The sequence below is a fragment of the Chelonia mydas genome, chromosome 10 (assembly GCF_015237465.2).
Source record: "Chelonia mydas isolate rCheMyd1 chromosome 10, rCheMyd1.pri.v2, whole genome shotgun sequence".
In the NCBI taxonomy this organism is placed as follows: Eukaryota; Metazoa; Chordata; order Testudines; family Cheloniidae; genus Chelonia; species Chelonia mydas.
In genome coordinates, this window is record NC_051250.2 from 81,672,771 (window position 1) to 81,698,175 (window position 25,405).

Below are 25,405 nucleotides of genomic sequence, written 5' to 3' on the forward strand. Positions count from 1 at the left end.
GATCCATGCATACAAATAGGATAATCGTATTCAGCAAAGCCTAACTTTCCAATGACACCTCACGTGACTCATCTTGTACAAAATGCATCATAATTATGCCATAATCATATCTTAAATCATCCAACCATGAAGCATATGGGGGGCGGTGTCACAGGGAGCTCCATTTTAGTGTAGACACTTACAGAGTTAGGTTGACGTAAGGCAGCATAGACCAGGCCTTAGATGAAGGAAGGCGGAAGTGTCAGCAGAGGCCCCAACTTCATGAGTCCCTGGGGGGGTGCTCGATCCCCGCTCTGACCCAGGCCCTGCTCTCCCTCCACCCTTTCCCCCAAATCCCCACTCCGGCCCTGCCTCTTCCTACCCCCACCTCATCCCCTCCCTCCCTCTTCCTGCCCCCTTCCCACCAGCACCTCCTGGATGCCGCTGAACAGCTGATCACAGCAGGTGGGCAGCGCTGGGAGGGAGGGGGAGAAGCTGATTGGTGGGGCCACTGGCAGGTGCTGAGCTATTTTTCTTGAGGGTGCGCCAGTCCCGGAGCACCCACGAAGTTGGCGCCTATGAGTGTCGGTCCAGTTCATAACCAGCTGGTGTCCATACCACTGAAACCACTGTCAAAACTGGTACTGCCCACAGCACTGCTGTTGAGACCACCAGAGACGCCGAGCACTGATTCTGTATGGTGACTAGGGGCCGGTTGCAAGTCAGAGACTAGGCATACCGGTGGGGCAGCAAAGGGAAGTCAGTGATGTTGTTCCTAACCCCGCCCCCAGGGTATTATATCACAGCTAAGCCTATCCCAACTGGTGACACCATTGGGTTCATTGCCTTCTCTTTACTCTGAAAGCTGAGAGCTAAAATTAATTTTTTCTGCAGTCAGGAACTGATCCAACTCCCATTAACTTCTACGGAAAGATTCCCATTGACTTCCCTGAGAGCTGGCGCAGGTCCTGTCTGTGGTAGTTACAGCTGCAGCTGAGGTCAGTAGTCTGCTCAGATACAGTGGTGTAAATCCAGAGTAACTCCACTGACATCAGTTAATTCACCATATTTAAATAACGACGTTGAGCTATGGCGCTTGGCACGTATGGACACGTGCTCATATGACACAAAGGAAAATAAAGCAATCCACCAGAACTTTAGGACCTGTCTGAGTAGTTACCGTGCTGCTGCAGAAACATGGTCTTGAGATTTGTTTATTTTTTAAGAGAGAATAAGAAAATAGTTCTTTGCTGATTAAATCAGCAGACCAGAAATATTGAGAGGACAGTCTCGCTTCACTAGGATTTACTGTACCGTCTGCATTCTGTTCTCTGCCAAGAATGCTTTAGCACATTACCTGAAATTATTATAGGTCATTCAATGATGGGCCTGAGCTGCAGGGGTCCTAATTTTTTTTTAATACCACTGTGAAATTTGGATGTGAGCCTGTGTTCGATCCTGAACGGTATGGAAATGTGGCCCAGCCAAGAACTGCGCAGCATTAACCCAATTTAAAAAAAGGAGGGGCCCAAGTCACACAGAACCCAATGGGGAAGTGAGTGCAAAGGTGGCTTTATACCATGTTTATGTTATTCCCACCCCCATCCTGGAGCTGGCCTGGGGCTATTTTGGCCCATGCCACAATTTAGGGCAGCCTCAGGGCTGCTCTAAAGTGTGTTTGGCTGTCTAGAGCCCCATAACTTGGCCTTCATGTATCCCCATTGGAAAAGAGCATACCATTTAGTTTCCCAGTTCCTGGATGCCAGACTGACAAACGCGTTGATGTGCTGTGGTCAGAGTTAAGGATTGCATTATAGTGTAATCCTGAGAATGCGGGAGTGTCTCTGTACATGAGATTTATTTGTAGAGGGACAGTGAGTACATGTGCTGTGTGGGGTTTTGAGACATGTTAAAGAAGGATCCCTCACCTAGGCACTTCCTTGCTTTAAGGGTTTCTGTGGGTTGGTGTCCCACGTTAATGTGTTTTTAGCTAAATTTTCACTTTTGGGGAGTTATATTATTTCTACGCAGATCCCTTAAACTTAAGGTGCAGCCCTAAAAAGAAGCTAATGCATTACACAGGCCACACAGCAAAGATGATCAAACTCTTTCACACAGTATGAAAAGAAACAAATTCACTAAGCAGAGTTCCTTTCTAACAGAACAACAATTCCATCATCTCCTATGATTAATAATGAAAGTCAGTCTTACTTTGTTGGGACTTGGATTTCCCCATTTTAGCCAGCACACTGTGGCTAAGAACACACTTTTTAAATGTCTGGTTCAAAGTACAGCTCCATATTACATGTAACTCTGTGGTGGATTTTCTGCTCAGGGGACCTATTAGTGAAACCATTTCTCCTTTGGAGCCAGAAGGCTAATTAGGATCTAGTGAAAAATGTATTAACAAATAGCATCAGGAGAGAAAGATCTGCTGTTGCCTAAGGGTTAAGATAGGCAGCTGGGATCTGTCAGCATTATTACCCTGGTCAGAAGTATAAACATGTTGGATAATGAGCAATGTATACATACAGAGTACCATTAAAATACTTTGTCAATTGTTGTGTCATTAAAACCAAACACTTCATTCCCTATAGGTTGTCATCAACTTCTGTGTTCCTTTCCCTGATTCTCCCCACCACTGCCACTTGCCTTTTCATAGTAAATTTCACTTGCTGGAGTTAATTTAATTCAGGTGTGTTGAAGACCTATGTATCAGCTCCCCTAGAGCTGATGGGGATGGTCAGTCATGCCTATTCCTGAGATCCTGCACTCAAATAAAATGGCAATGAAAGGTTTTCTTTAGACCGTGCTGAGCACTGAGACTAGCTTTCAGAATTAGAAAGGAGCTAGGGAAGCATGCTTGGATCTCATTTGGGGCTTAAGACTGAATCAGAGCTGGTATTCTGGCTCCAATCAGAGCAAGGATTTCAGCCCCAAATGGCAGAAATTGGGACAGGAATCTTCTCTTTCTTTGTGTCTGTAAAGTGCCTGGCACATTTCAAGGGCTTTCTAAATAATAAATCTTGTGAAACCAGCTGTTAGCTGGAGAGTTTGGAACTGGAAATAGACACCTTGTGGTTTTGGAACTTCCCTCCTCTGAAAAACCTGTGGGCAGAATCAGATCAAGGAATTCAAATCCAAACGTCACAGTTTAGTTTTGGCCCCATCTCTAACCATAAAGCATGGTTCTGGAAAGTTCTTTAAAGGGAAACTTATGCTTACAATGGGGATACCTGTGGCCTGCAGTCTGCATATTTTATTATAGACTTTCAAATGTTCCTCCCTCTGATTGTGCTGCCCTTTCATCGACCCTTGCTCAAGCTCAGAGATTCCTATGGCTCTCCCAGGAAGCCAGTACTGGAGCTCCAGTTGCAAAGGGAATGTTTTCCCCAGTGTTTACATTTTCTGTTCCTCATCGTCTCTCTTTGAGAGGTAGAATTATTGGAAACCCTTGCTGGTGCCAATCTATAGTGCTTGTGAGTGCAGTGGGTCAATTCTGCCCTCAGTAACACCACAATGGGTCACACATGGGAAACAGAGTTTGACGCAGCATTTTTATTCTATTATTTTCACACCATTTTTGTTTCATTTTCCCCCCTGGTGTTTCTTTCCGATAGTGTATCTAGTGTGTCTGACATGCCTTTAGAACAGCCAAAGATTCTGGTTATTGATTGCAGTCGTGCCACAAGGCCCCAACCCCACTGTGCTAGGCACTGGACAAACACACGGAGATAGTCCCTGAAGAATTTATAGTGTAAATAGAAAGCAAGTATTATTATCTCCATTTTACAGATGTTTTAAAGGGCTTGATTCTCCACTGCCCTGTACCTTGTGTAAAGCAAGTGCACAACAGGTGTGCAATTTACTACTCTGGTTTGGTGGCCTTTAGATCTAGATCTGCCCATAGTCTGGGGGTGTTGGGATCCCACTCTGAATTTCTCCAGAATTTGTGTGTGTTTGGATTGTGGGGTGCGGGTGTTGGTTGGTTTGGGTCTATCTTGTACTGAAGCGTGTAACGTAGTATATAGGCTCCTGGAACTTTTGTTGTTACTCTGAAAATGGGGCTAGTGGAGTCACAACAGCTGCATTGTTTTCTGATTTTAGTTCCTTCCTCTCCATAAGGCTATTTCCACGATGCAGTGCCTTGTTGCACTTGGGTACTAGTTCTCAAGTAAGGTGAATATAAATGTAGTGTTTGAATGGGGCAGTGAAGTAATGAAGGACTTTTCTACAAAGCTAAAGTTGGCCTCGAAGAAGGTGTATTAGAAATCACTGCAACACATTCCAATTTTCAGAATCATTTGTGCATATAAGTCTGTGTCCTATTCCATGGATGGGGAAACAGCAGTAAATGTGCCATTGAGTTTCCTTTATTTCTTGTGAAATACCAATAATATGCAGTCAACAATTGGTATTCCCAAATGATACTTTGTCATTGATTTAATGTAGGAGTGCTACCTGATGGACACTTTAGAATTATTTATCAATGCACTCAGCAACATGAGGAGCATGGTAGCTGAACTAGCATGCTCTGACATAGGTAATACTGGTTGTTTCTGCTGAGGTAAAGTGTATTGATGGAGGGGCATAGGAGAATGGCTTTAGGTGGGTGGACTTCACTCAGTATGGCAATCAATCCAGCATCTTTCATGGACACCAACTGCTTCTACATTTTTTGTTTAAAGTACACACACGCCCTTTCAACCACAACACATCCTCAAGGCTGTGACTTTGTCCTCTTCTGTATTTGTGCAGCAAGCAGGGATGGCAGGGTGTTTACCAGGGGTGGGTTTTAGCTGGTAAAATCTTGGTTTTTACTGCCCAGGAAACACTAGGCAGGCCCAGTTTAAGACATTTTATTATTTTTAAAACAGTTTCATCAATAGACACCACATTATACACGTCATGACTCATATTTCCATTTTCAATATTATATAAACAAAAGTCAAAATCAGTCGATTAGATGAAAACGCCAGTAATGCAGGGTGGTAGGCTTGCAGCATTAAGCAGTCAGAAGCAAGCAGAGTTGCAGATACCAGCCCAGGTCATTTGGCCATGCAGCGTTCTATAGCTGAAGACCAACTTTGATATAGTGGATAGACTGAGCCTAATCCTCAGTTTTGAATGGCTGTACCCAAAGTTTGAACAGATGAATTCTGAGCTTGCTGAACATGCTGGACACTGATGCAATTATTTTTCCCAGTTTCCTGGTTTAACCAGGTTTAAGCTGATATTTACCAGTGTCCTGTCCTAAACTAGTTGCTAGCTCTAACATCAAATAGCACAACCGGGTAAATAATAATAAATTTAATAATGATCATTCAGATGCAACTGCCAAGAGGTATTTCATTCCCTAATTAGAACAGTAGATTTTTCATATCACAGGGTGAATGTCTTGTGCAGTTTTTATTGAAGTGACCATGTTTTTTGACCAACTCATCCGGAAGATTCCCGCCCCACCCTCCCCCCAAACAATCTCTGTGCAGATAACTTTAAAAACTAAATCCCAGTAGGCATTACTGCCTAGTGCAACCAATTAGAAGGCTGAAAGAATCTCTCTGTTTATCTTATGCTTTGCCTTACACCAGTCTGAATACATAAGGACCTTTAGTGTTCTGGAGTCTCATCCTAAAAAGAATCTCAGTTGTTACAGTGATAGAACTCCTTTGCTGGCTATTTAAATAGCCCTGCAAAGGAGCCTCTCTTGAAAGCCTTTGATAAGGAGGCCTTTCAATGAGGAAGTGAGACCTAATCTGAGCAACAAAATATTAACCCTTACTTAACTAGTTTGAAAACATTCCAAAACACAAAGCCATTTTTCTAGCTCCGTTTTTTGGCATTTTTAGGAGACATACAGGAGAGAAGAGAAGAGCTAAAGCTGTAGGGACAGGGGTTGCTACAGCTTCTGGCTAATCCACTGCCCAGATTTTTTGTACACAACTTGATTCTATAAAATTTGGAGAACAGTAGACGGGTTTTGGAGATGAAGGAGCCCAAGCTCAGGTCTGTAGCAGAGAATAAAAATATGTATTGCACCCCCAAAGTGCCACTTATGAAATCTGTGTTCAGAGCTACTCTGGTGGGTAATTCTCTGTTAAAATAGCCTTCAAAAGATAAAGGGAAAAAAACAAGAAGATTGGCCAGTAATGTGATCATACAACAAATCTCCCCATCACTGAAAATTTCATTTAATTGGGAGACAGCGGCATGCTCCTTAAAGCACTTCTCCCCTCCCCCTCTGCCCCATTTTAAGAAATCATGCTTTATCTAAGGCTTCAGAATGTGGTGAACTCAGCCAACATTAATTAACACTTCCCCCTCCTCTAAAGCAATCCTGCTTCCTGCAACCTGGCGGTGTGTGCAACTCCTGTTGATGTCAAAACAGAGAGATCAGTACATGCCACTAATAACGTAGGCCGAAATATCACTATCCCTTTTACCTTTGTAGTGTAAAAAATGTTGCTTTATGCAAAATAGCTGCCCATGAAGATTTATTTGTTGCAATAAGAATATGATTATTTTCTCATTTTGGAGTTAATGCAACTTGCAAGAGTTTTGAGAATTCTTTAGTACGTGTATTTAAATTGGTTTCATATTTTGGATAGGAAGTCACAGGGTCGCGTTAAGTGACTCATTTAGACATAGTTGGCTCTTTCTCCCCCTATTGTTCATACAGAATGAAATGAAAGAAAGGGCATTCATTTTTCATGAGTTTAAGAAAAGTCCTTCAGTTCTGGTTCTGCCTCAGCTCTTGGGAAAGGAGAATTTCTCTGTCATCAGATCCACAGGCTGAAAAATGGATAATCCCTCTTAACCTCTCAAAAGACACAGGCATTTTTTTCCCTTTGTCTACAACTCTCGAAGTCAGACACTTAGGAAGTGTTAGATGTAGGCTACGTAATTGGACTGTGCTTTAGTTCAGGGCGAGCTGTAGAATGGGACTGGTGTCACCTCTGACCTGGTGATGTCATCACTTGCGCTAGATGGGAACAGAGCACTTGCATTCAGAATGAAAACACTATTCTCCTTGGGGTCCGAATGTGTGACATCCTCCCCGCCCATCACTCTGTTATTTCCACGCTGCTGCTGCCAGTGAAGAAGCCATGGTTTAAAGGGGCTGTTTCTTGTAATGTGTAACCCAGCTTAAAAGCAGATTTAGTGATCTCTGTTTACAATGGCACCTCTAGAATGTGTTTCTCTCTAACCATTTGATGGATTAGCCTCTCACAGCTATGAGCTGTCTGCAATTTTACGGCCATAGTTTCTTCTCCAAAATAATCATTTCCAGAAAGGAAAGGATAAAGCTGTGTAAACGCCTATATTACAAAAGAAAATAAAAATGTTACATAGTAAGTTGCGAGGAGCAAGAATGCAGCATGGACTAACAAGAGCCAGATCTTCTACATCGGTATACTGAGCTATAGAACATCATGGCCAAGATTTTCAGAAGTAAACCTCTGAAGCTAGGCTCCTAATTTCATATTTAGAATAACTGGCCTGATTTTCAAAAGTGCTGAGCACCGTTGAGTTGAGCTGAATGTTCAGCTCTTATGAAAATCAGCCCACTAGTTTGGGTGCCTCCAGAATCTAACTTTAGACACCCTGTATTGAAAATCTTGGCCCATGTTTCCATGGGTAAAACTCTCCTGGTTATTATCAGAAATACATTTAATCCACAAAGTCTTCACGAGATTCTGCTGTCTCTCTGTTAAACCTCTCTGAGACACAGAAAATTACCAGGTCTTTGGAAAGTCTTTGATTTGCTTCTCCCAAAATAATTCACATTTTACAGTTCCTTGCAAGAAGTGCACAGTTAGTTGCAAACCACCCTTTTTGCACTTACCAGCAAAGCATTGCGTGTGCTTCCCATGCAGGAAATGGTGCACATCTTAAAGAAGCCAAAAATTGGAATCCAATATGTTCACTGGGCTGTAGCTCCTATGAATGTGTCAGGTTTTGGATTCCTGTATGCACAGGTGCTGGAACTAAGGGTGTTGGGGGTCCCACTGCACCCCCTGGTTTAACGTGGTTTTCATCATATACAGGGTTTGCAGTTTGGTTCAATGGCTCTCAGCATCCCCACTATACAAATTGTTCCAGCCCCCCTGCCTGTATGCAGCATGCAGCCCAAGATGCTTGTAAAAAGCATGAGGGAAGACAGGTCTCTTTATGGCTTAGATTAATGGACTTTCCAGTTTATAAGTCTGGCCAACAAACCCTTGCATGAGGACAGCCACCAAAATAAGAAAAGGAATTAGTATAATAGCATTGTGGCTGTTTCTGTTCCTGCACAAATGTTAAACACATTGCAAGGTAATCTATGGTAATCAGCTTTTTTTAAAGGGAATTTAGTGCTGATGAATGACTGAACAAGTCAACAGTAATGCAAGTTTCCCCACACATCTCTGCTCGGTGTTGTATTTAGGCCACTGAAAATAAATCGGATATTATTATTTGTATTACAGTTAGCAGCTAGAGGTTCCAACCAACACCTGAGCTCCAGTGTGCTGGGTGCTGTATAGACAAGGCATAAGGAACAGATGTAAACACTTTTCAGTCCCTACCGCCTCAAATTCCCTCATCTAGAAAGAGTCCCCCTCAAGGAGAATAGCAACAGGCTCAGAATCAAGGAACAGAATCTAAAGAAATGGAAGTTGTGTCTTTATTTTTCTCCCTATCGCTTCCAGGGCTCTGATGTGACTAGCCCATAAACATGAATTGTATTTATTCTCCATCATCTCAGCCTGCCACAGTCCATGCATGAGATCCTGCCTAAATGCTATGGTGATAGTCCCTTTAGAAATGCACACACAGGGGACTCTGATATCAGTTGTGATGGAAAGTAATCAACAACAAAGGTGTTAAACCATTTTCTTTAATGACAGTCCACAAGAGAGTCTAGTTTCCTGGTTGCGTGCATACAATGTGCACCCTGGCCTCTGCACTATAACCCTGTATTTACACAGCGTTCCTTATCAGACGTTGGAATGTAGTAGTTCATTGGGCTTAATCACTATAGGACAAGGACCAAAAACTAAAATGGGGGATAACAGTGCAGGAAGCTTATATCACTTAATTTATACACTTCTTTTTGTAGCTGTGCACGCTCCAAGTATTTTATCTTCTCCCTCTTAATACAGTGACCAAGGACAGAGCTTATTTTAAAAGGTCAGAAAACTATAAAGAGAAGTGCATATTTTCTCCCTCTCAGTTTCACACACAGATATACATTTGCCAAGATGAACAATATCTATATATTCAGCTAAAGAGGCTATCAAAGGCTGGATTAAAGACGGACATAATGGGATGATATTTTGGAGAGGGGGGCAAATTTTCAATGGAGTTCTGCCAATCCGTGTGATCTACAACCTATCAGATAGAAAGAGCCAACATGGACTTCATCACAGTTAAGCCAACATATTGCCACATGCTTACTTGCTCTCTAATAAATGTATTTTTAAAACAACAGCTGTTACATCTGGAGCATTTCACGAACGCTTGAGTGGAGCTGAGCTATGAGTGGGAATGACAGCAGGCCCCAATCCTGCAGGTGACCCCAACGTGGCAGCTCTGAAGTCAACAGGGCTCCATGGGAGCACAGAGCTCTGCCCACCCAGAGACAATTGCAGGATCAGGACTTTATTCTGTACAAGCTGAAACCCAGAGGAAAAATATCCACAAGTCCTCACAGTAATGAATCCAACCCATATTGTCTAGTTATAATTCCAATGTAATTAGAATCATAGGACTGGAAGGGACCTCAAGAGGTCTCTAGTCCAGTCCCCTACACTCATGGCAGGACTAAGTATTATCGAGACCATCCCTGACAGGTGTTTGTCCAACTTGCTCTCAAAAACCTCTAGTGATGGAGATTCCACAACCTCCCTAGGCAATTTAAGTCCATTGCTTCTTGTCCTATCCTCAGAGGTTAAGGAGAACATTTTTTCCCCCTCCTCCTTGTAACAACCTTTTATGTACTTGCAAACAGTTGTGTGCACTTTCAGCCTTCTCTTCTCCAGACTAAGCAAACCCAATTTTTTCCAGTTTTCCCTCATAGGTCATGTTTTCTAGACCTTTAATTGTTTTTATTGCTCTTCTCTGGACTTCTGTCTTTCCTTAAATTTGGCACCCAAAACTGGACACAATACTCCAGTTGAGGCCTAATCAGCACAGAGCAGAGTGGAAGATATTGATTCTCATGTCTTGCTTACAACACTCCTGATAATACATCCCAGAATGATGTTTGCTTTTTTTGCAACAGTGTTACACTGTTCACTCATATTTAGCTTGTGGTACAGTTATGACCCACAGATCCCTTTCCGCAGTTCTCCTTCCTAGGCAGTCATTTCCCATTTTGTATGTGTGCAACTGATTGTTCCTTCCTAAGTGGAGCACTTTGCATTTGTCCTTAGAGAATTTGATCCTATTTACTTCAGACCATTTGTCCAGTTTGTCCAGATCATTTTTAATTTTAATCCTATCCTCCAAAGCATTTGTAACCACTCCCAACTTGGTATCATCCTCAAACTTTATAAGTGTACTCTGTATGCCATTATCTAAATCATTGATGAAGATATTGAACAGAACCAGACCCAGAACTGATCCCTGTGGGACCCCACTCGATATGTCCTTCCAGCTTGACTGTGAACCACTGATGATTACTCTCTGGGAATGGTTTTCCAACCCATTATGCATCCACCTTATTGAAGCTCCATCTAGGTTGTATTTTCCTAGTTTGTTTAGGAATAGGTCATGCAAGACAGTATCCAAAGCCATACTAAAGTAAAAATATACCACATCTACTGCTTCTTAATCATATCTATTCATCTTTGAATTATTTTCTTTAGAGTAACCAAATTTAAACTGTTGAATTCTCCTTGAAAAAAATAAAACATTAGCTGATTTACCTTGAATATCTTTTAACAATTTAAGAAATAGCAGTTGGTTTCTACTCTCAGTGGTCCCTCAGAGGGAGCAATGCAGTCATGCATTAGGTTGTGCCTTTATAAGAAATATTACAAACATGGGTCCATATCTTGCCATCTTCCTATGGAAAATAACAGATTTCTGCGGGAGTTCTGCACTCAGAAGAAGGTGCCCCGTAATAAACAGGGTAGGTTAGGATTGTTGATTTATTTACTTGTAGCAATTGCTCACCCAGTGCTCTGAGTTTTGTACGATTCAGTAGGTCAAAGGACCACGCTGAGAATGGTTTCAGAGCAGCAGCCGTGTTAGTCTGTATCCGCAAAAAGAAAAGGAGGACTTGTGGCACCTTAGAGACTAACCAATTTATTGGAGCATAAGCTTTCGTGAGCTGCAGCTCACTTCATCGGATGCATTCAGTGGGAAATACAGCGGGGAGATTTATATACACACAGAACATGAAAAAATGGGTGTTACCATATACACTGTAAGGAGAGTGATCACTTATGATAACACCCATTTTTTCATGTTCTGTGTGTATATAAATCTCCTCACTGTATTTCCCACTGAATGCGTCCGATGAAGTGAGCTGTAGCTCACGAAAGCTTATGCTCCAATAAATTGGTTAGTCTCTAAGGTGCCACTAGTACTCCTTTTCTTCATGCTGAGAACGTGTTCCCTCCTCAGGAAGAAGAAAGGGAAAACTGGAGGAAACGTGAAAGGGATTCAGAGTATTGTAAAAGAGAGAAAATGGCCATGTTAGACATCTGCCAAATGTAAAGGGCCAGTCCCCAGAAAGGCATGCTGGGGAAAAAGTTCCTCTCTAACAGGATAATCCTGGACTAAGGGAGTTAGGAGACCAGGAAGTCACCAAGCAAGGAGCTCTGGGGAAAAGCGCTGCATCTGTGTTGCATCTCTCTGTGATGTAACAATCACAAATGGACTTCCCTGCAACAACCTACATCAACAGCTTAGCATAATTACAGAGGAAAGTTGGTCCATTTGACATCTCACTATTACACTGGCTATCCTAAATTCACCACTTTGGTAACCAAAGATGACAGCCACAGTAGCCATGCACATCACATGGCTAGGACACAACAATCATCCCATTGAACTCTGTTCAGGTGAGCTGGCCTTTCTCTGAATCACAAAGGTTCCCCCTGATTCTCTCATGCACAATCAAGTAGACTGGAAACCCCATCCCACTGCAGTTTGCTTTTACAAGGTGGAGTCTGTGTGCATTGAGAGCACTCAGAACCTCTCATCAGATGCTCGTCCTTTGCAGGATTGGACCCCATAGTGAAATCCGAAATTCATTGCGTATGAGCTGTTTTAAAGCTTTGTAATCTACAATACTCTGAATTCCCAGGGTCACTCACAGATGCATAAAGAACAAGGAGTACTTGTGGCATCTTAGAGACTAACAAATGTATTCGAGCAGAAGCTTTCATGGGCTAAAGCCCACTTCATCAGATGCATACAGTGGTTATCATCTGATGAAGTGGGCTTTAGCCCACGAAAGCTTATGCTCAAATAAATTTGTTAGTCTCTAAGGTGCCACAAGTCCTCCTTTTCTTTTTGCGGATACAGACTAACACGGCTGCTACTCTGAAACCTGTCATAGATGCATGTTTCCAATTACTGATACGAGCACTTTAGCCAACAGAGTGAAAAAAATGGCTTGTAAATGCTCAACTAGTCAAGCTCTAACAAGGGAATCAGCCTGCTTCCACTGAAGTCAACAGGAGTTTTGACATTAAGCTCAGTGGGAGTAGGATCCAGCCAGTGCTTAATTTGTAATGAAAGAGGTGCCAGGGCTCAAGCAATTTTTTTACATTCATAACTGCTGCAGCAAGCCCAGAGGTGCCAGGGCTCGAAACTGCCAGGCCCAGAGGTGCCGGGGCTCAAAACTGCCAAACCTAGATGTGCTGGGCTTCTAAACTGCCAGGCCCAGAGGTGCCGGGGCTCTAAACTGCCAAGCCCTGGCACAAATTAAGCACTGGATCCATCTCCAAAACTTTATTAATGGGCTAATCACTGCAGCATAAACACGCTTTTCAGTGCCACAAGAGGGAACACCAAGGGTGGATGTGTTGTGTTAATACCAATGCATCTCACACTGGATACATGACTGAAAAGAGATAGGAAGTTAGTTTTTAAAAACAAAAAAATGTCTTCTGGCTAGAAGTCCCAGTGCTTCTAGACTGACATTCTGAGAGGGGATTGCTTCAGCATTAGAAAAATCCAATCACAACTTTACCATCGCATAGGTGAGAAAATGTGTTACATGAGAGAGAGGGATAGAGATAGAGAGAGGTATATAGGTGTATGTATATAGGTATATATAATTCATTTGTGTACACACAAATACACACACACCAGTACATACATATATAAAATTTTCTGTGATAAGGTTTGCACAATTAATTTTAATATGGAAATAGAGTCTGGGCAGCTCTATGAGAGGCAGGAGACTGGGATAATACTTTTTAAAGTCAGAACTGGGACTCAGAAAATCACAAAGGCCAGAGGTCAGAAGCTTAATTCTCTGGTTTTGCCAACTCAGCTCAACGCTGAACTTTTCCTTGTTATTACAAAACCTATACCAGGAAGTTTTTCCCCCCTCCAGCATAAAAGTAAATGCCTATGTCTGAATGGCAGCCGTTTAAATGAAATTTAAAGTGACTTTCATGCCAACTTGAAAAAACAAAACAAGTTTTCATTTCCTAACATGTCAGCACAGCCCTGACTTTAGCCAGCCGCCCCCCCCCCCCCCCCCCCCCGCCTTTTTTTTTAAGCAGTTGCTCTAGACTAATGTTTGGAATAAATTTGTAATTTGGGATTTGCATCCAGATCGCTAGTTAGGATTCTAAAGAAATAAATACAAAGATTTAACTGAAAGCAGGGCTAAATCACAGGACGCCCTCTAGAGATCTGGAAAAGTAGATTTTTTTTCCCAGCACAGGAACAAGCATCTTTCTTTCCGTGGCTGTTAAGTAAGGATAACAAACTAGGGGCAGGTTCGTAATGGTCCTTAATTCCTGTGGTTGTTTGTTCCACAGCCTGAGGCCAGACCTTGACAGTGCTCAGTCTGCTGCACAGACCCAGTTTAGCCTGCTGGTAGAAAGCTCCATTTTGCCTGAGGAGCAGAGCTGACAACCACAATCTTCATCATGGAGCTTTAGGCTCTTTTAAATATCCTGGGCCCAGGCCATTGATAACCATGAGGATAAGAACCAAAAACTTGACTAACTCTCTATTCTATTGGAAGCCGGTGCAGAGAGCAGAGAACAGGTTTGATGTGCTCACGGTAGCCATTGCTGAGAAGATGCACTTCCATGTTCTTGTACTATTTGGAGTTTCCATAGGGAAGGTGATTTCCTGCCCAGATCTATTGCTTTGCTGTAGTCCAGCCAGGAGGTGACAAAGGTGTGCATAACCAAGGCCAGGTCATCGTCCACCAAGGTGGGATGGAGTCTCCTACCCAACCGTCAGTGTGCTATGCAACAGTCTTTTCACCTTTGTAATCTCTGATGATATAATTAATCTAATCTTCTTGAGGACAAGAGTAGACCCCTTGCAAGTTATCCACTCAGTGTACAGGGACTATAAATGCAATAGAGGGGTCACCACTTGGCTCACACACAAAAATTGAAGCCAAGTGAAAAGTAAGGTAGGCAGGAAAATTATTGTGACAGTGTGTGTAACACGTGGCCAAACACCACCTTCAGGTAAATCATCTGGAATAAATCTTTTTTTGTTGTTGTTCGATAAAAATCACACCTTTGTGGCTAACACATGTGTAAACAGTGGAATATCAAATATGAGTAAGAAGCTGGTGTTACCTTGAACACGGCATTAGGGAGACCATTAATGAAATATTGTGTCCAGTTCTGGGGTCTGCAGTTTAAAAAGGATGCTGACAAATTGGAAAGGGTTAAACAAAGAGCTATAAGAATGATTAGGGATCACACAGTGGAAGCCTAAAGAAGCTCAAGCTATTTAGCTTAGTAAAGAGAAGTTTAGAAGTGACTGGACTGTAACCTACAAGTACCTACATGGGGAGAAGATTTCTGATAGCAGATGTCTCTTCAACAACAGACATAGGCATAATGAGATCCACTGGCTGGAAGCAAGAGAAATTCAGACTAGAAACAAGATCCAACATTCTAACAGCGAGGGTAATTAATCATTGGAACCGCTCATCAAGGGATGTGGTAGGATCTCCTTCATTTGAAGTCTCATAAGCAAGACTGGAAGGCTTTCTGAAAGCTGTAGCTTTGCACAGTTAGAAGTTAAGGGCTTGACACAGGAATTAGCTGGTGAAATTATCTGGCCTGTATTAAGCAGGAAGTCAGACTATGATCATGATGGTTCTTTCTGGCCTTGAAATTCTATGAATCTATAAATAATTGAAACATTGGAAAAAATACACAGTGCCCAATGGATGTCAATCTCAGTATCCCCTCGACGCTTTAGTGCTCGTTGCCCAGGGCTGCAGTACAAACCTTATGGGAATTCTGGCTAGCTAGAGCGCTGGTCGGCTACAGCGCTGGGTATTTTTTAGGCAAGCTGTTTCAACCTCTTTGCGATATTTTTGTTTTTTCGTTTCCACCTATTTAACCTCAGTGCTTAATGAACATTATGGAGAGCTCAAGAACTGTCGTCTTTGCAGCATCCCTACAGAGGACACTTCTTCTCCTTCTCTCTTCTGTTCAGTGTCACTTTCAAAGCGGAAGTTCTGTAAGTACTGAGATTTTGGAGGCAAAACTGAGAAATTCCACAGGAACCTGAAATTCAGCAGGTTTGGGTTAACCTGAGGTCATTCCTCTTGTTGAAGAGTAAATGATTACTGAACCCTGTAGAGGTGAAATGGTTTCACTTGCGTAAGTGACTGAGATAATGGCATAAGATTGTGATTGTGAGCTTGTGCATTCAAACGAACAGTTTTAACCAGTTTTATAACCCAGAGGGTCAATGATCTGTTAAGATTTCCATCACACACCTTTACTTTCAATGGGGTTGCTCCAGGCTGAAATGTGGCAAAAATTTTAGAGGGACAAGGTGGGTGAAGTAATAGCTTCTATTGGACCAGGTTGTGTTGGTGAGAGAGAGACGAGCTTCCAAGCTGACACAGAGCTCTTCCTCAAGTCTGGGAGATGAAGACCAGGTCTACACTACAAACATATCGGTATCATTGCGTTACTCAGGGGTGTGCAAAACACTTCTCGCCTTAGCTACCACCTCTCGGGCAGGTGGATTAAATACGCAGACAGGAGAGAGTCTCCTGTCAGTTTAGTAGCATCTTCACTGAAGCACTACAGCGGAGCAGCCAGGCCGAGGCAGCTGCAGCACTGTACGTGAAGACAAGCCCTGACTCAGGCCACTGCTAAATACAAGGTGGAACAGATAGTTTAGCACAAGTAGTTAACACCTATTTCAAGAGACCATTCAAGGTGCATCCGATGAAGTGAGCTGTAGCTCGCGAAAGCTTATGCTCAAATAAATTGGTTAGTCTCTAAGGTGCCACAAGTCCTCCTGTTCTTTTTGCAAATACAGACTAACACAGCTGCTACTCTGAAACCTGTCATTCAAGGGGAAGTGCCCTGTTAACCCCTGTCCAGTCATAGGGAGGAAAAGGGAGGGGCGAAGCAGCTCTGCAGGGCAGGTTTGGGTCACGGATTGTTGTAATTACCCATCAATCCAGTGTCTCTCTTCAGTCCATAATTTTTAATGTTTTTGCAAAGTTTTTGTTTTTCCTCAGAGGCTTTGGAGATATTCGGCTTACTTCTCAATAGACCCATGCCCTGCAGCGTCTGGGAGTGGGACACAAACTACTCCAGACACAAGTATGTCTTATGGCCTGACATTGGCAGAGAGCAGCAAACATGCTGAGGGAACCACCTCCCCATGGGGCCTGTACACCGAAGCTGGCCTGCTGACGCACAGGGATAAGTGCTGTGAGGAGGGGAGATAGAACGAGACCCTAATTCCGAGGCAGGGCCATCCTTACCCATACGCAAAGTACGCAGCTGCGTAGGGCACCAGGAAATTTGGGGCAATTTCCCGGTGCCCTGCGCAGCTGCGTGCTGCTCCAGCCCCTGCTCCACCCCACCCCGCCCCTAGTCCACCCCTGCCCCAAAGCCTCCGCCCCAGCCCCGCCTCTTCCCGCCCCCACTCCACCCCTTCCCCAAAGCCCCCACCCCTGCTCCACCCCAGCCCCGCCCCCACTCCACCCCTTCCCCAAAGCTCCCGCCCCTGCTCCACCCCAGCCTTGCCCCCACGCCACCCCTTCCCCAAAGCCCCCGCCCCTGCTGCCCCTGCTCCGCCCCACCCCGCCCCACTCCACCCCTTCCCCAAAACCCCTGCTCCGCACCACCCCGCCCCCACTCCACCCCTTCCCCAAAGCCCCCGCCCCTGCTCCACCCCACCCCACCCCCACTCCACCCCTTCCCCAAAGCCCCCGCCCCTGCTCCGCCTCAGCTCTGTCTCTTCCTGCCCCTGCTCCGCCCCAGCCCCGCCCCTACTGCCCTGAGCTCTGCAGCAGGGCTGGGCCTGCACTCACCGGCGGTGGGAAGTGCAGCAACCCAGACCCAGCCGCGCCGCCAGTGAGTGCTGGGGGGTGGTTGCCGCCCTGCCCCCCAAGCCAGCCCTGCCCCCCCACCCAGAGTCCTGGCTCCCCCACACACACACACACACCCCATGGGGGGCTGCATAGGGCCCCAGAATAGCTAGGGACGGCCCTGTTCCCAGGGAGCTCATTGTGCAAGCAGTGCTTTCAGAATTCAATGCCTCGTGCCATGGACATGTTTAGGAACGGGAAGCCAAGCTCTAATGGCTAGGATTTGAAGTTAGACAAGTTCAGAAGGGAAATAAGGTGGGATTTTTTTTTAAACAGTGAGGGTAATTAGCCATTGGACCAACTTACTGAGGGACATGGTGAAGACTCCGTGACTTGAAGCCTTTAACTCCAGGCTGGCTATCTTACTCAAGGATTTGCTGTAGCTCAAGTGGAGGTTAGGCCTTGATGCATAATTTACAGGCTGGAATTCTCCGGCCTGTGCTGGGCTGGGGGTCAGACTAGATGGTCAGAATGGTCCTGTCTGGCCGTAAAGTCTGTGAAGCTATAAACAATGAAGAAACACAATGAAGTTACTCCACTTTCTCAAATGTCTGTAGTTCTCCATGAAAATACCTGATGTCTACTAAAAAAAAAACCAACCCATATTGACCATTGAGCCAGTATGAAAGTGTCCCGTGATGGCTTCTGCAGTACCAGCTCTGCTGCATTTACAGCGTCTGCCATGATTTTAAATCACCTACCGAACAAACCCGTTAGAGCAACGCTAAGGATCTGCTCTATACCCATTAAACGCAGGCGGAAAAAGGCCAGCTCAGGCACTCTATGGCTCAGGGGCCAGACTATGGGATACAGAATCTCTGGGCAGGTGCCGAATGCCATCACACTCTGACATCTGGTCCTGCAGCGAGGTGCAGGCCACTTCAGGGGACAGGCTGAAAGCAGCCCCTCAGGTCCACCAGGACTGTAGTGCTAGCCTTTGCATGGTGATTGGAATGGGGGAAGTGGACAGCTCTGGGTATCCTGTAAACCTAGGCAAGAGCCACTCACAACCTGGCCCTTTGCTTATAGAAACCAGATAGGGAGCAGATTTCTCATTAATATCTTGAGCCAGTTCACACACACACGGATGTGGAGTTCCTGAAAACCGCAGCCTGGGCTTTCAAACTCACCCCCGCAGCAGCCAATGATTTTAGTACATCTAAGCTTTCAAGGAGTTTGAATGGATTCCGCAACTCTGCTGACTGGGCTGGACATTGTAACCATGCAAAGCAGCCAGCTTCTAGCTAATGGGGGCTCCCTTTAAGTAGATGCCCTGAGGGGAAGGATAGTAGAGGTAGGGTGTTTAAACAGCTTTTCACCAGAGAGCCAGCAAAATGAATTAATGGATAATAACTGGCATTTAGGGGCTTAGTCTATTGTAAACAGGTTTTTCAAGCCCCAAAGAATTATTGCCAAGCAGGAATAGCTGAGGGAGAGCGAGAGAGAGAGGAAAGATCTCCACTGAAATAGGAAATTCGTTTAAAAAGCAGATTGGCTTTGTTAGTGAGAGGCTGGGAGGCCAAGTGTGGAATCTGAAATGGGCACAACAGTCTCTGCGTTCCATATTGCACAACATTCTTTCCATTAACAACTGAGGATAAAATTCTCTCTCCTGGGAAGCAGGGCATTGGCCTTTCCCTAAACAAAACCTTTTGTCCCTTGAGCTGGGGCAACATGAAGTGATGGTCAATGACCATTATCCCTCTAACTCAGTACCAAATCGTGATAGTAAATTTAGGATAACAGTGTAAATAACAGTAGATTTGTGTTTAGTAATCAGACCTCTTCTGAGTCTATGAGACTTGTCCAAGTGTTTAATTCTGCAGGATGGAGGGCAGTTACTTGTGGAGTGCCTCAGGGATCAGTCTTGGGACCAATCTCATTTAACATTTTTATTAATTACTGACTTTGGCACAAAAAATGGGCGTGTGCTAATAAAATTTGCAGATGACACAAAGCTGGGAGGTTTTGCCAATACGGAGGAGGACTGGAATATCATACAAGAAGATCTGGAGGACCTTGTAAACTGGAGTAATAGAAATGGGATGATATTTAATAATGAAAAGTTATGCATTTAGGGACTAACCAGAAGAATTTTGCTATTTTGGGGGATGTATCAGTTGGAAGTGACAGAGGAGAAAGACCTGGGTGTAGAGACAGGGAAGTATTAGTACCAGTATACAAGGCACTGGTGAGACCTCATCTGGAAGAGTGTATACAATTGTGGTCTCCCTTGGAGTGGGTGGGTGAAGTTCTGTGGCCTGTGATGTGCAGGAGGTCAGACTAGATGATCATGATGGTCCCTTCTGACCTTAAAGTCGCGAATCTATAAGAGGGTGTTGCCCAAGGGTGGACAATACAGAGTGAATTAGCAGATTTCCACCACCACACATCAGACCTATACTTTGGGAAGGATCTAAATTGTCCTTTTAAGAAGGAGTCCATTTACTTAATAATTCCTATAGATTACAGGGGGAAGTCGAACTAGACAGAGGTGCTGTGATTTAATGGCGTTTAAAGAAGCCATGTACATGGACGGAACGTGACTCCCGAATTTGGGGAGGCTGGGTGCGAGCGCCGGAAGCTCCCTAGAAGTGGGGCGGCCCACTGGTGCCTGAACTGTGGCACTGCCCCCTGCTCAGCCTCCTCCCTTGAGGCCCTGCCCACACTCTACCCCCATTCCACCCCAGACCCTCTTGGCCCCCTCCCCCAAGTCCCCTGCTGCTCGCACTTCTCTGCCCCCTCCCTTGAGGCCCCCTCCACCTGCCACTCCTCAGCAGGTGGGGGGAGCCTCAGGGGAGGGGGCAGAGAGCTGTGAGCAGCAGGTGGGGGGATCCTTGTGGGAAGAGACAGAGCAAGGGGGGGCATCAGGGGGAAGAGGTGGAGCGGAGGCGGGAAGAGCAGCAGCGTGGGCATGGCCATGAGGGAAAGGGACGAGCAGGAGTGGAAAACCAGGGCACTGAGCCATTTGAGCTTTGCCCATTGCTAGTTAAAATGTCATGACAGCTTGGAATATTTCAGCTGAACGAGAGGAGCATTAATCTGGTGAGTATGACAAACTCACAGGTGACCTTGCTCACTGAGCTGATTGATTCCTGTGCAGCATAAATCTAATGTTCCCATTGAGACAGGCAGAGTGTTAGCATAAAAACTCAAGAGGGGACAGTGTTTGCGTTTATTAACAGCTGACCCGTGACTCAAACAAGATTTGGGGCACACTGATGGTTTTAAATTAGGGTTTGAAGATGGGAGGATTAGAGGAAGATCATAGTTAGACCAGCAGGGTTTTGTGACTATATTGTCAAGGAATGCTTCTGTGATGCGGTAATCCATAATGAACAGTATCTTAAACCAAGGCCAAAAAGCTGATGTTATTCTGATTAAAAGCCGTCCAGTTAGTTCATGGTGCTCTTGTAAGAATGTAAAAGAACTCAACACTCCTATGAAAATTATGTGCCATACAGACTCCGGGGATGGAGCATTCATACCCAGAAGTCACCTGGAAGCATTCCTCTGAATTCCAATAGTAAGGTGAATGACTGGCATCCACAATGCTGCACTGTGCCACATACTTATGATCCGATTGACCGTTATCATATAATTCACTGATTTGGAAATAAAGATAGAACAGTTAAGGGACAGACTCAGGCAGATAAAATCATTGGTACAGACCTGCCATGAGTCCCACTAATAATAATAATTTGCATTTATATAGCACTTAAGACTTCAAAGCCATTTCCAGACATTAACTGATTACCGGTAATCTCTACAAGGAGCTGAATGACATCCACTCCAACTGACTTCAGTGGGAATTGCAGCAGTACATGTCTGATTAAAGAGCCCGCTGTGAAACTGACATATGACAAAACTTAGCCACCCCAGTGCCTTTTAGAGTCCCAAAGACAGGCAGCCTTATCCCATGAAGTCGCTGTGGGGGAGGATTCTGTCTCTTTGATGTCAGCACAGAGCCCCGCCCCCATCTATGCAAATCTTGCTACTCAAGCTTTGTGGCCCCATAACTGATAAATAATGAATAAATACAATTATTCTAATTGCTTGATTTTGCTAAGCTGATGTCACAGGCCTTATCTGCGATGGGTCAGTTTCCATTGGCACCTAGATTAGATGGGAACAAATCTGAACATTCAGCCCTAAGGGAAAGAGGACTCCGCTTTCCAGGGCTGCACTGGTCTTTGTTCCTATATTTACTTTACTGTCAGCCGAATACAGACTTTTGCATCAAACCTTGTATTCAGGGTAACATTATTTCTGTCTCTTCATTTTTTCTCCTTCAGCCTTCATCTGTGAGCGGGACCGCCTCACGTTCAGTTTTTGTCAAACCCTAAGGATTCTGGGAAGATGCCATCTTCCAACTGTCAACGTGCAGTGCTGCCGAACCTGCCGCCAGCATGGTCACAGTGCTCGGGATCGTGGGAATGAACGTGTCTCCAGGAGGTGAAACCATTTAGGTAGAAGGACCCTTTATGGGGAGGGGAAAAACAGAGCTGTAGAAGCTTCAAGAGAACATACATTATGCAGTGAACAAAAGGAACTCCTTAAAACTAGGTTTTGCCACATGGTCTGTTCAAATAGCAATGCAGAATGTAGCTACAAGTTCCTCCACTGGGGATTTTGTATGGTGCTCTTTAAAAACACAGGGAAGATTTTTTTTAAAAAAAACTACACTACATGGTGCTCAAATGATCAGTCTGAGAAACAGAGCCTAGCTCTCACTAGACAGCACTCAAAGTCCTGCTAGTTACCATGGAGAAATGTACTGTTTCCTAGCAAGTAGCTGAAAACAGATACAATTTTCCATATCTCGTGTCATGCCTAATGTTAGACAATACACAAGAGAACATTTTAGGAAACAAACTTAAAACAGAATAGCAAACATTTTTGGGAGATCTCTCTAAAAGACGCATGGTGCTGTCATTTGACATTTTCAGCTTTTGGTTGGTGTTGGCAGGCCAGCACAAAACTCTGACCAAGTGACTTTTTATTATTATTAATTATTATTATTATTATTATTATGTATAAGTGAGCATCTATGATTCCAAACAGTGTAGCTTTTGCCTTTTTCTTTTTTTTCTTGAGGGACTCAAAGCTGGCAACCTACTTTTGTAATTTACTGAAGAATGTTTACAAATTGAAGTTAGCTCTACATAATTTAAGAAACTGAGACAGATCAAAGTGAGCAAGGAAGCAAAATACCTGCACTAGTCATTATCACCAAGAGTATTAGGCTTGCAGATCCTCCAGTATGTCTGAATATTCCTCGCCCTTTTAATGCTGCTGCTGCTGGTTTTCTGTGTAAAAGTGAGGGTACATATGAGCGTGTTTTGATGGAGGGTAAAGGGGTGAGGACATCAACACATGAATGAAGAGACAAATTTATGTTGGAGGAAAAATTACATTGTCCCCGGCATATATTTGTAAAGAGTCCAGAATACTATCCTAGTCCAAGTCATGAACAATGTATTAGAACTGCATCTACTGCTATTTTACCTTCTCCACATTATTCCTCTGGAAGGCACAAATGACAAATTGGATGGTTAATGGCATAACTGGATTTCTGCATGTGATTACAACACTTTGTATAAGTTTGGTGGTTAATTAAGGTTTTGTCTTTGTTTCTACAAATTTAAAAATCTTCTTTCTGCTTATATAGCTTTACTTTCGTTAAAGTTAGTTGATTCTTTTAACTAGACTGTCCAATATTGTACAAGGAAATGGTACATAATTATCAAGGCAGGCATTGTTCTTATCTGTCCGGGGTCCAATAGTGACTGTATGTTAATCCCTCAGTGTATTAGGAAGGACGTATTATATTGGTCCCTGGAAGAAGGTCCAAAACATACATTTGTATGTTACTCTTCAAAAAAGACCAAATAATTGTAGACAGTGAATAAAATCCTACTTGCACTGAAATAAATGGGATTTTGCCATTGATTTTAGTTGAAGTAGGAATGAGCCCAGTGTCAGTTAAATGACGTTTGTGCAATACAATTGTACCGTTCAGAATAAGTGAACCTTTTCTAGTGCCACCCTGATTTGTACTGTGTGAAGTCATTTTCAGTACAATTGCCAAGATGACAAGGGGAATTCCTGTGTATAATGTGTGTGTAAACTGCAGCCCATCACTTTACCACCTGTATTTTGTTTCTTTCCAAGCTGATGTAAATTTTTTATATTTAAAGAGATTGTGTACGGTCTTGTTTTATTTCCCAGCAATCGTGCCGTCCTGTGCAACATTTTGTTGTATTCATCAGGGCTCTAAGATTTTACTGAGAAATAGTTTCTAAGTTTGTTGTTTTTTTAAATGGCTGTAGCTCACAAGTGTGTTAAATTAAACTGTTACAAAAGGAAATTTAATGTTTGCAGATTTCTCTGTTCTCTCTGTTCAAATAATTTTTCATTAAAATCCCATAGAGAAAGTTTATACACCATGAAAGCGCTGGTTGCCTGACAACTTTCCTCTTATATCTGTAGCAGAAACCAACAATCAGGATGCTTCAGAAAATACCTGGAGGCTGCTGATGGAAATTATTATTAATGTTGTGATATCAAATATAAAGCATGTAGATATATGCAGATTTGGGGTAAAAATGTGAAAGGACCTAGGTGGCTTAGGACTCTTTTTGACTTCAAAGTCACTCAGGTGCTTTTGCAGATTTTACCCCTGTGCCAGACAGGTTATTTTCAATGATAGTCCAAATTTCAAAGTGGCCCAGGGTATCCAAAACACAGATGACTAAAGTTTGGCAAATTTGCTGATTTTGACACTTTGACGAACATAAGTACCTTACTTGGAAATCTAGATGGTCACACTCCAACAGAATTATTGAAATATATGTATTTCCATATATTTTATGATGAATGGAAGGTTTGATACCTGATACAACTGGTTCAGGTAGTCAAGATGCTGTGAAACTTAAAAATATAAGTTGCTGATGAGGAAGAGAAATCTAGAGTAAAAAAGACAATTCTTGCAATGGTGCACACATCCCATGCCACTAGAAGGAACTAGTCATAATGGCTTCTTCCCAGCCATTTTGTTTTTACTTATCATGGCGAATTCTCACATAGCTGCAGTGATTCTCCGTAACATGAGAGACTTGCCTTTCAACATGTGACCCTCCGTTAAATGAGCATTGGACCATCATTTTATTTTAATTAATATGTGAGCAGATCCAGCGGCACTAGCCACATTTCATCAAAAAGACATGGCAGCCTTCAAAACTGAGCTATTGAATTGACAAGGATGGACATTGTACAATTAAACAGAAGTATTCATTCAAGTATATTTAATTCAAGCATAGTATCACACCAACCAACACCTGCACACCAAGTTATAACAGAAGCAACTGTATACATGCTACAAAAACATTCCTACAGCACTTTCCAATTCAACATCAGTGTAGAGAAACACCACTGGATTTTGCTACATCCTCTAATTCAGAGTGAAACCAACAGAATAAGGAACGTTTCCAGCTCTGGGTGATGTATTCTGCTGTAGGTATTCTGTTTATGTGAGGCCAGTTTGAAGCTCTCTGTTGAATCATAGACTCACTGGCATGGTGTATATATGCCTTAATTATTTGCCCTTCTTTGTTGCCGTTTGGAGGTCAGTTCACATTCATGACAAAGCAGAGCAGAATTCCAGAGCAATTTGGTGTCTCTTGGTATCATACAGGTGACGGCTCTGTCGCATGCACAGCTGTATATGCCTTCCTTTACATAGCCTCAGCCATTCAACACCTCTGTCAAAAGAGACAGCGGTATCTGTGTGCTTAACTTAGCCCAAGCACTCAGGGGCTATCCTGTAGCTATCCAGAAGGATTCTAATGCCTGAGAATAGCCTGTGCCAAGAAT

General features: G+C 43.6%; 1 protein-coding gene across 10 annotated transcripts in view; it reads left to right on the plus strand.

The window, feature by feature from the left end:
* Positions 1–23,900, plus strand: part of ADAMTS7 (ADAM metallopeptidase with thrombospondin type 1 motif 7) — a 141,516-nt gene extending 117,616 nt beyond the window's left edge. For 5 of the 10 annotated variants that reach the window (XM_037910115.2, XM_037910110.2, XM_037910108.2 and 2 more), the window contains 2 exons: positions 15,538–15,651; positions 21,826–23,900. In XM_037910115.2, coding sequence (XP_037766043.1) covers positions 15,538–15,651; positions 21,826–21,989 — 278 coding nt within the window. In that variant the 3' untranslated portion in view covers positions 21,990–23,900. Of the gene's footprint in view, positions 1–873; positions 978–15,537; positions 15,652–20,994; positions 21,062–21,825 lie in introns of all 10 variants that reach the window. The other 5 variants (XM_037910109.2, XM_037910111.2, XR_005226975.2 and 2 more) reach the window with 4 other exon arrangements.
* The last annotated feature ends 1,505 nt before the right edge of the window (positions 23,901–25,405 follow it).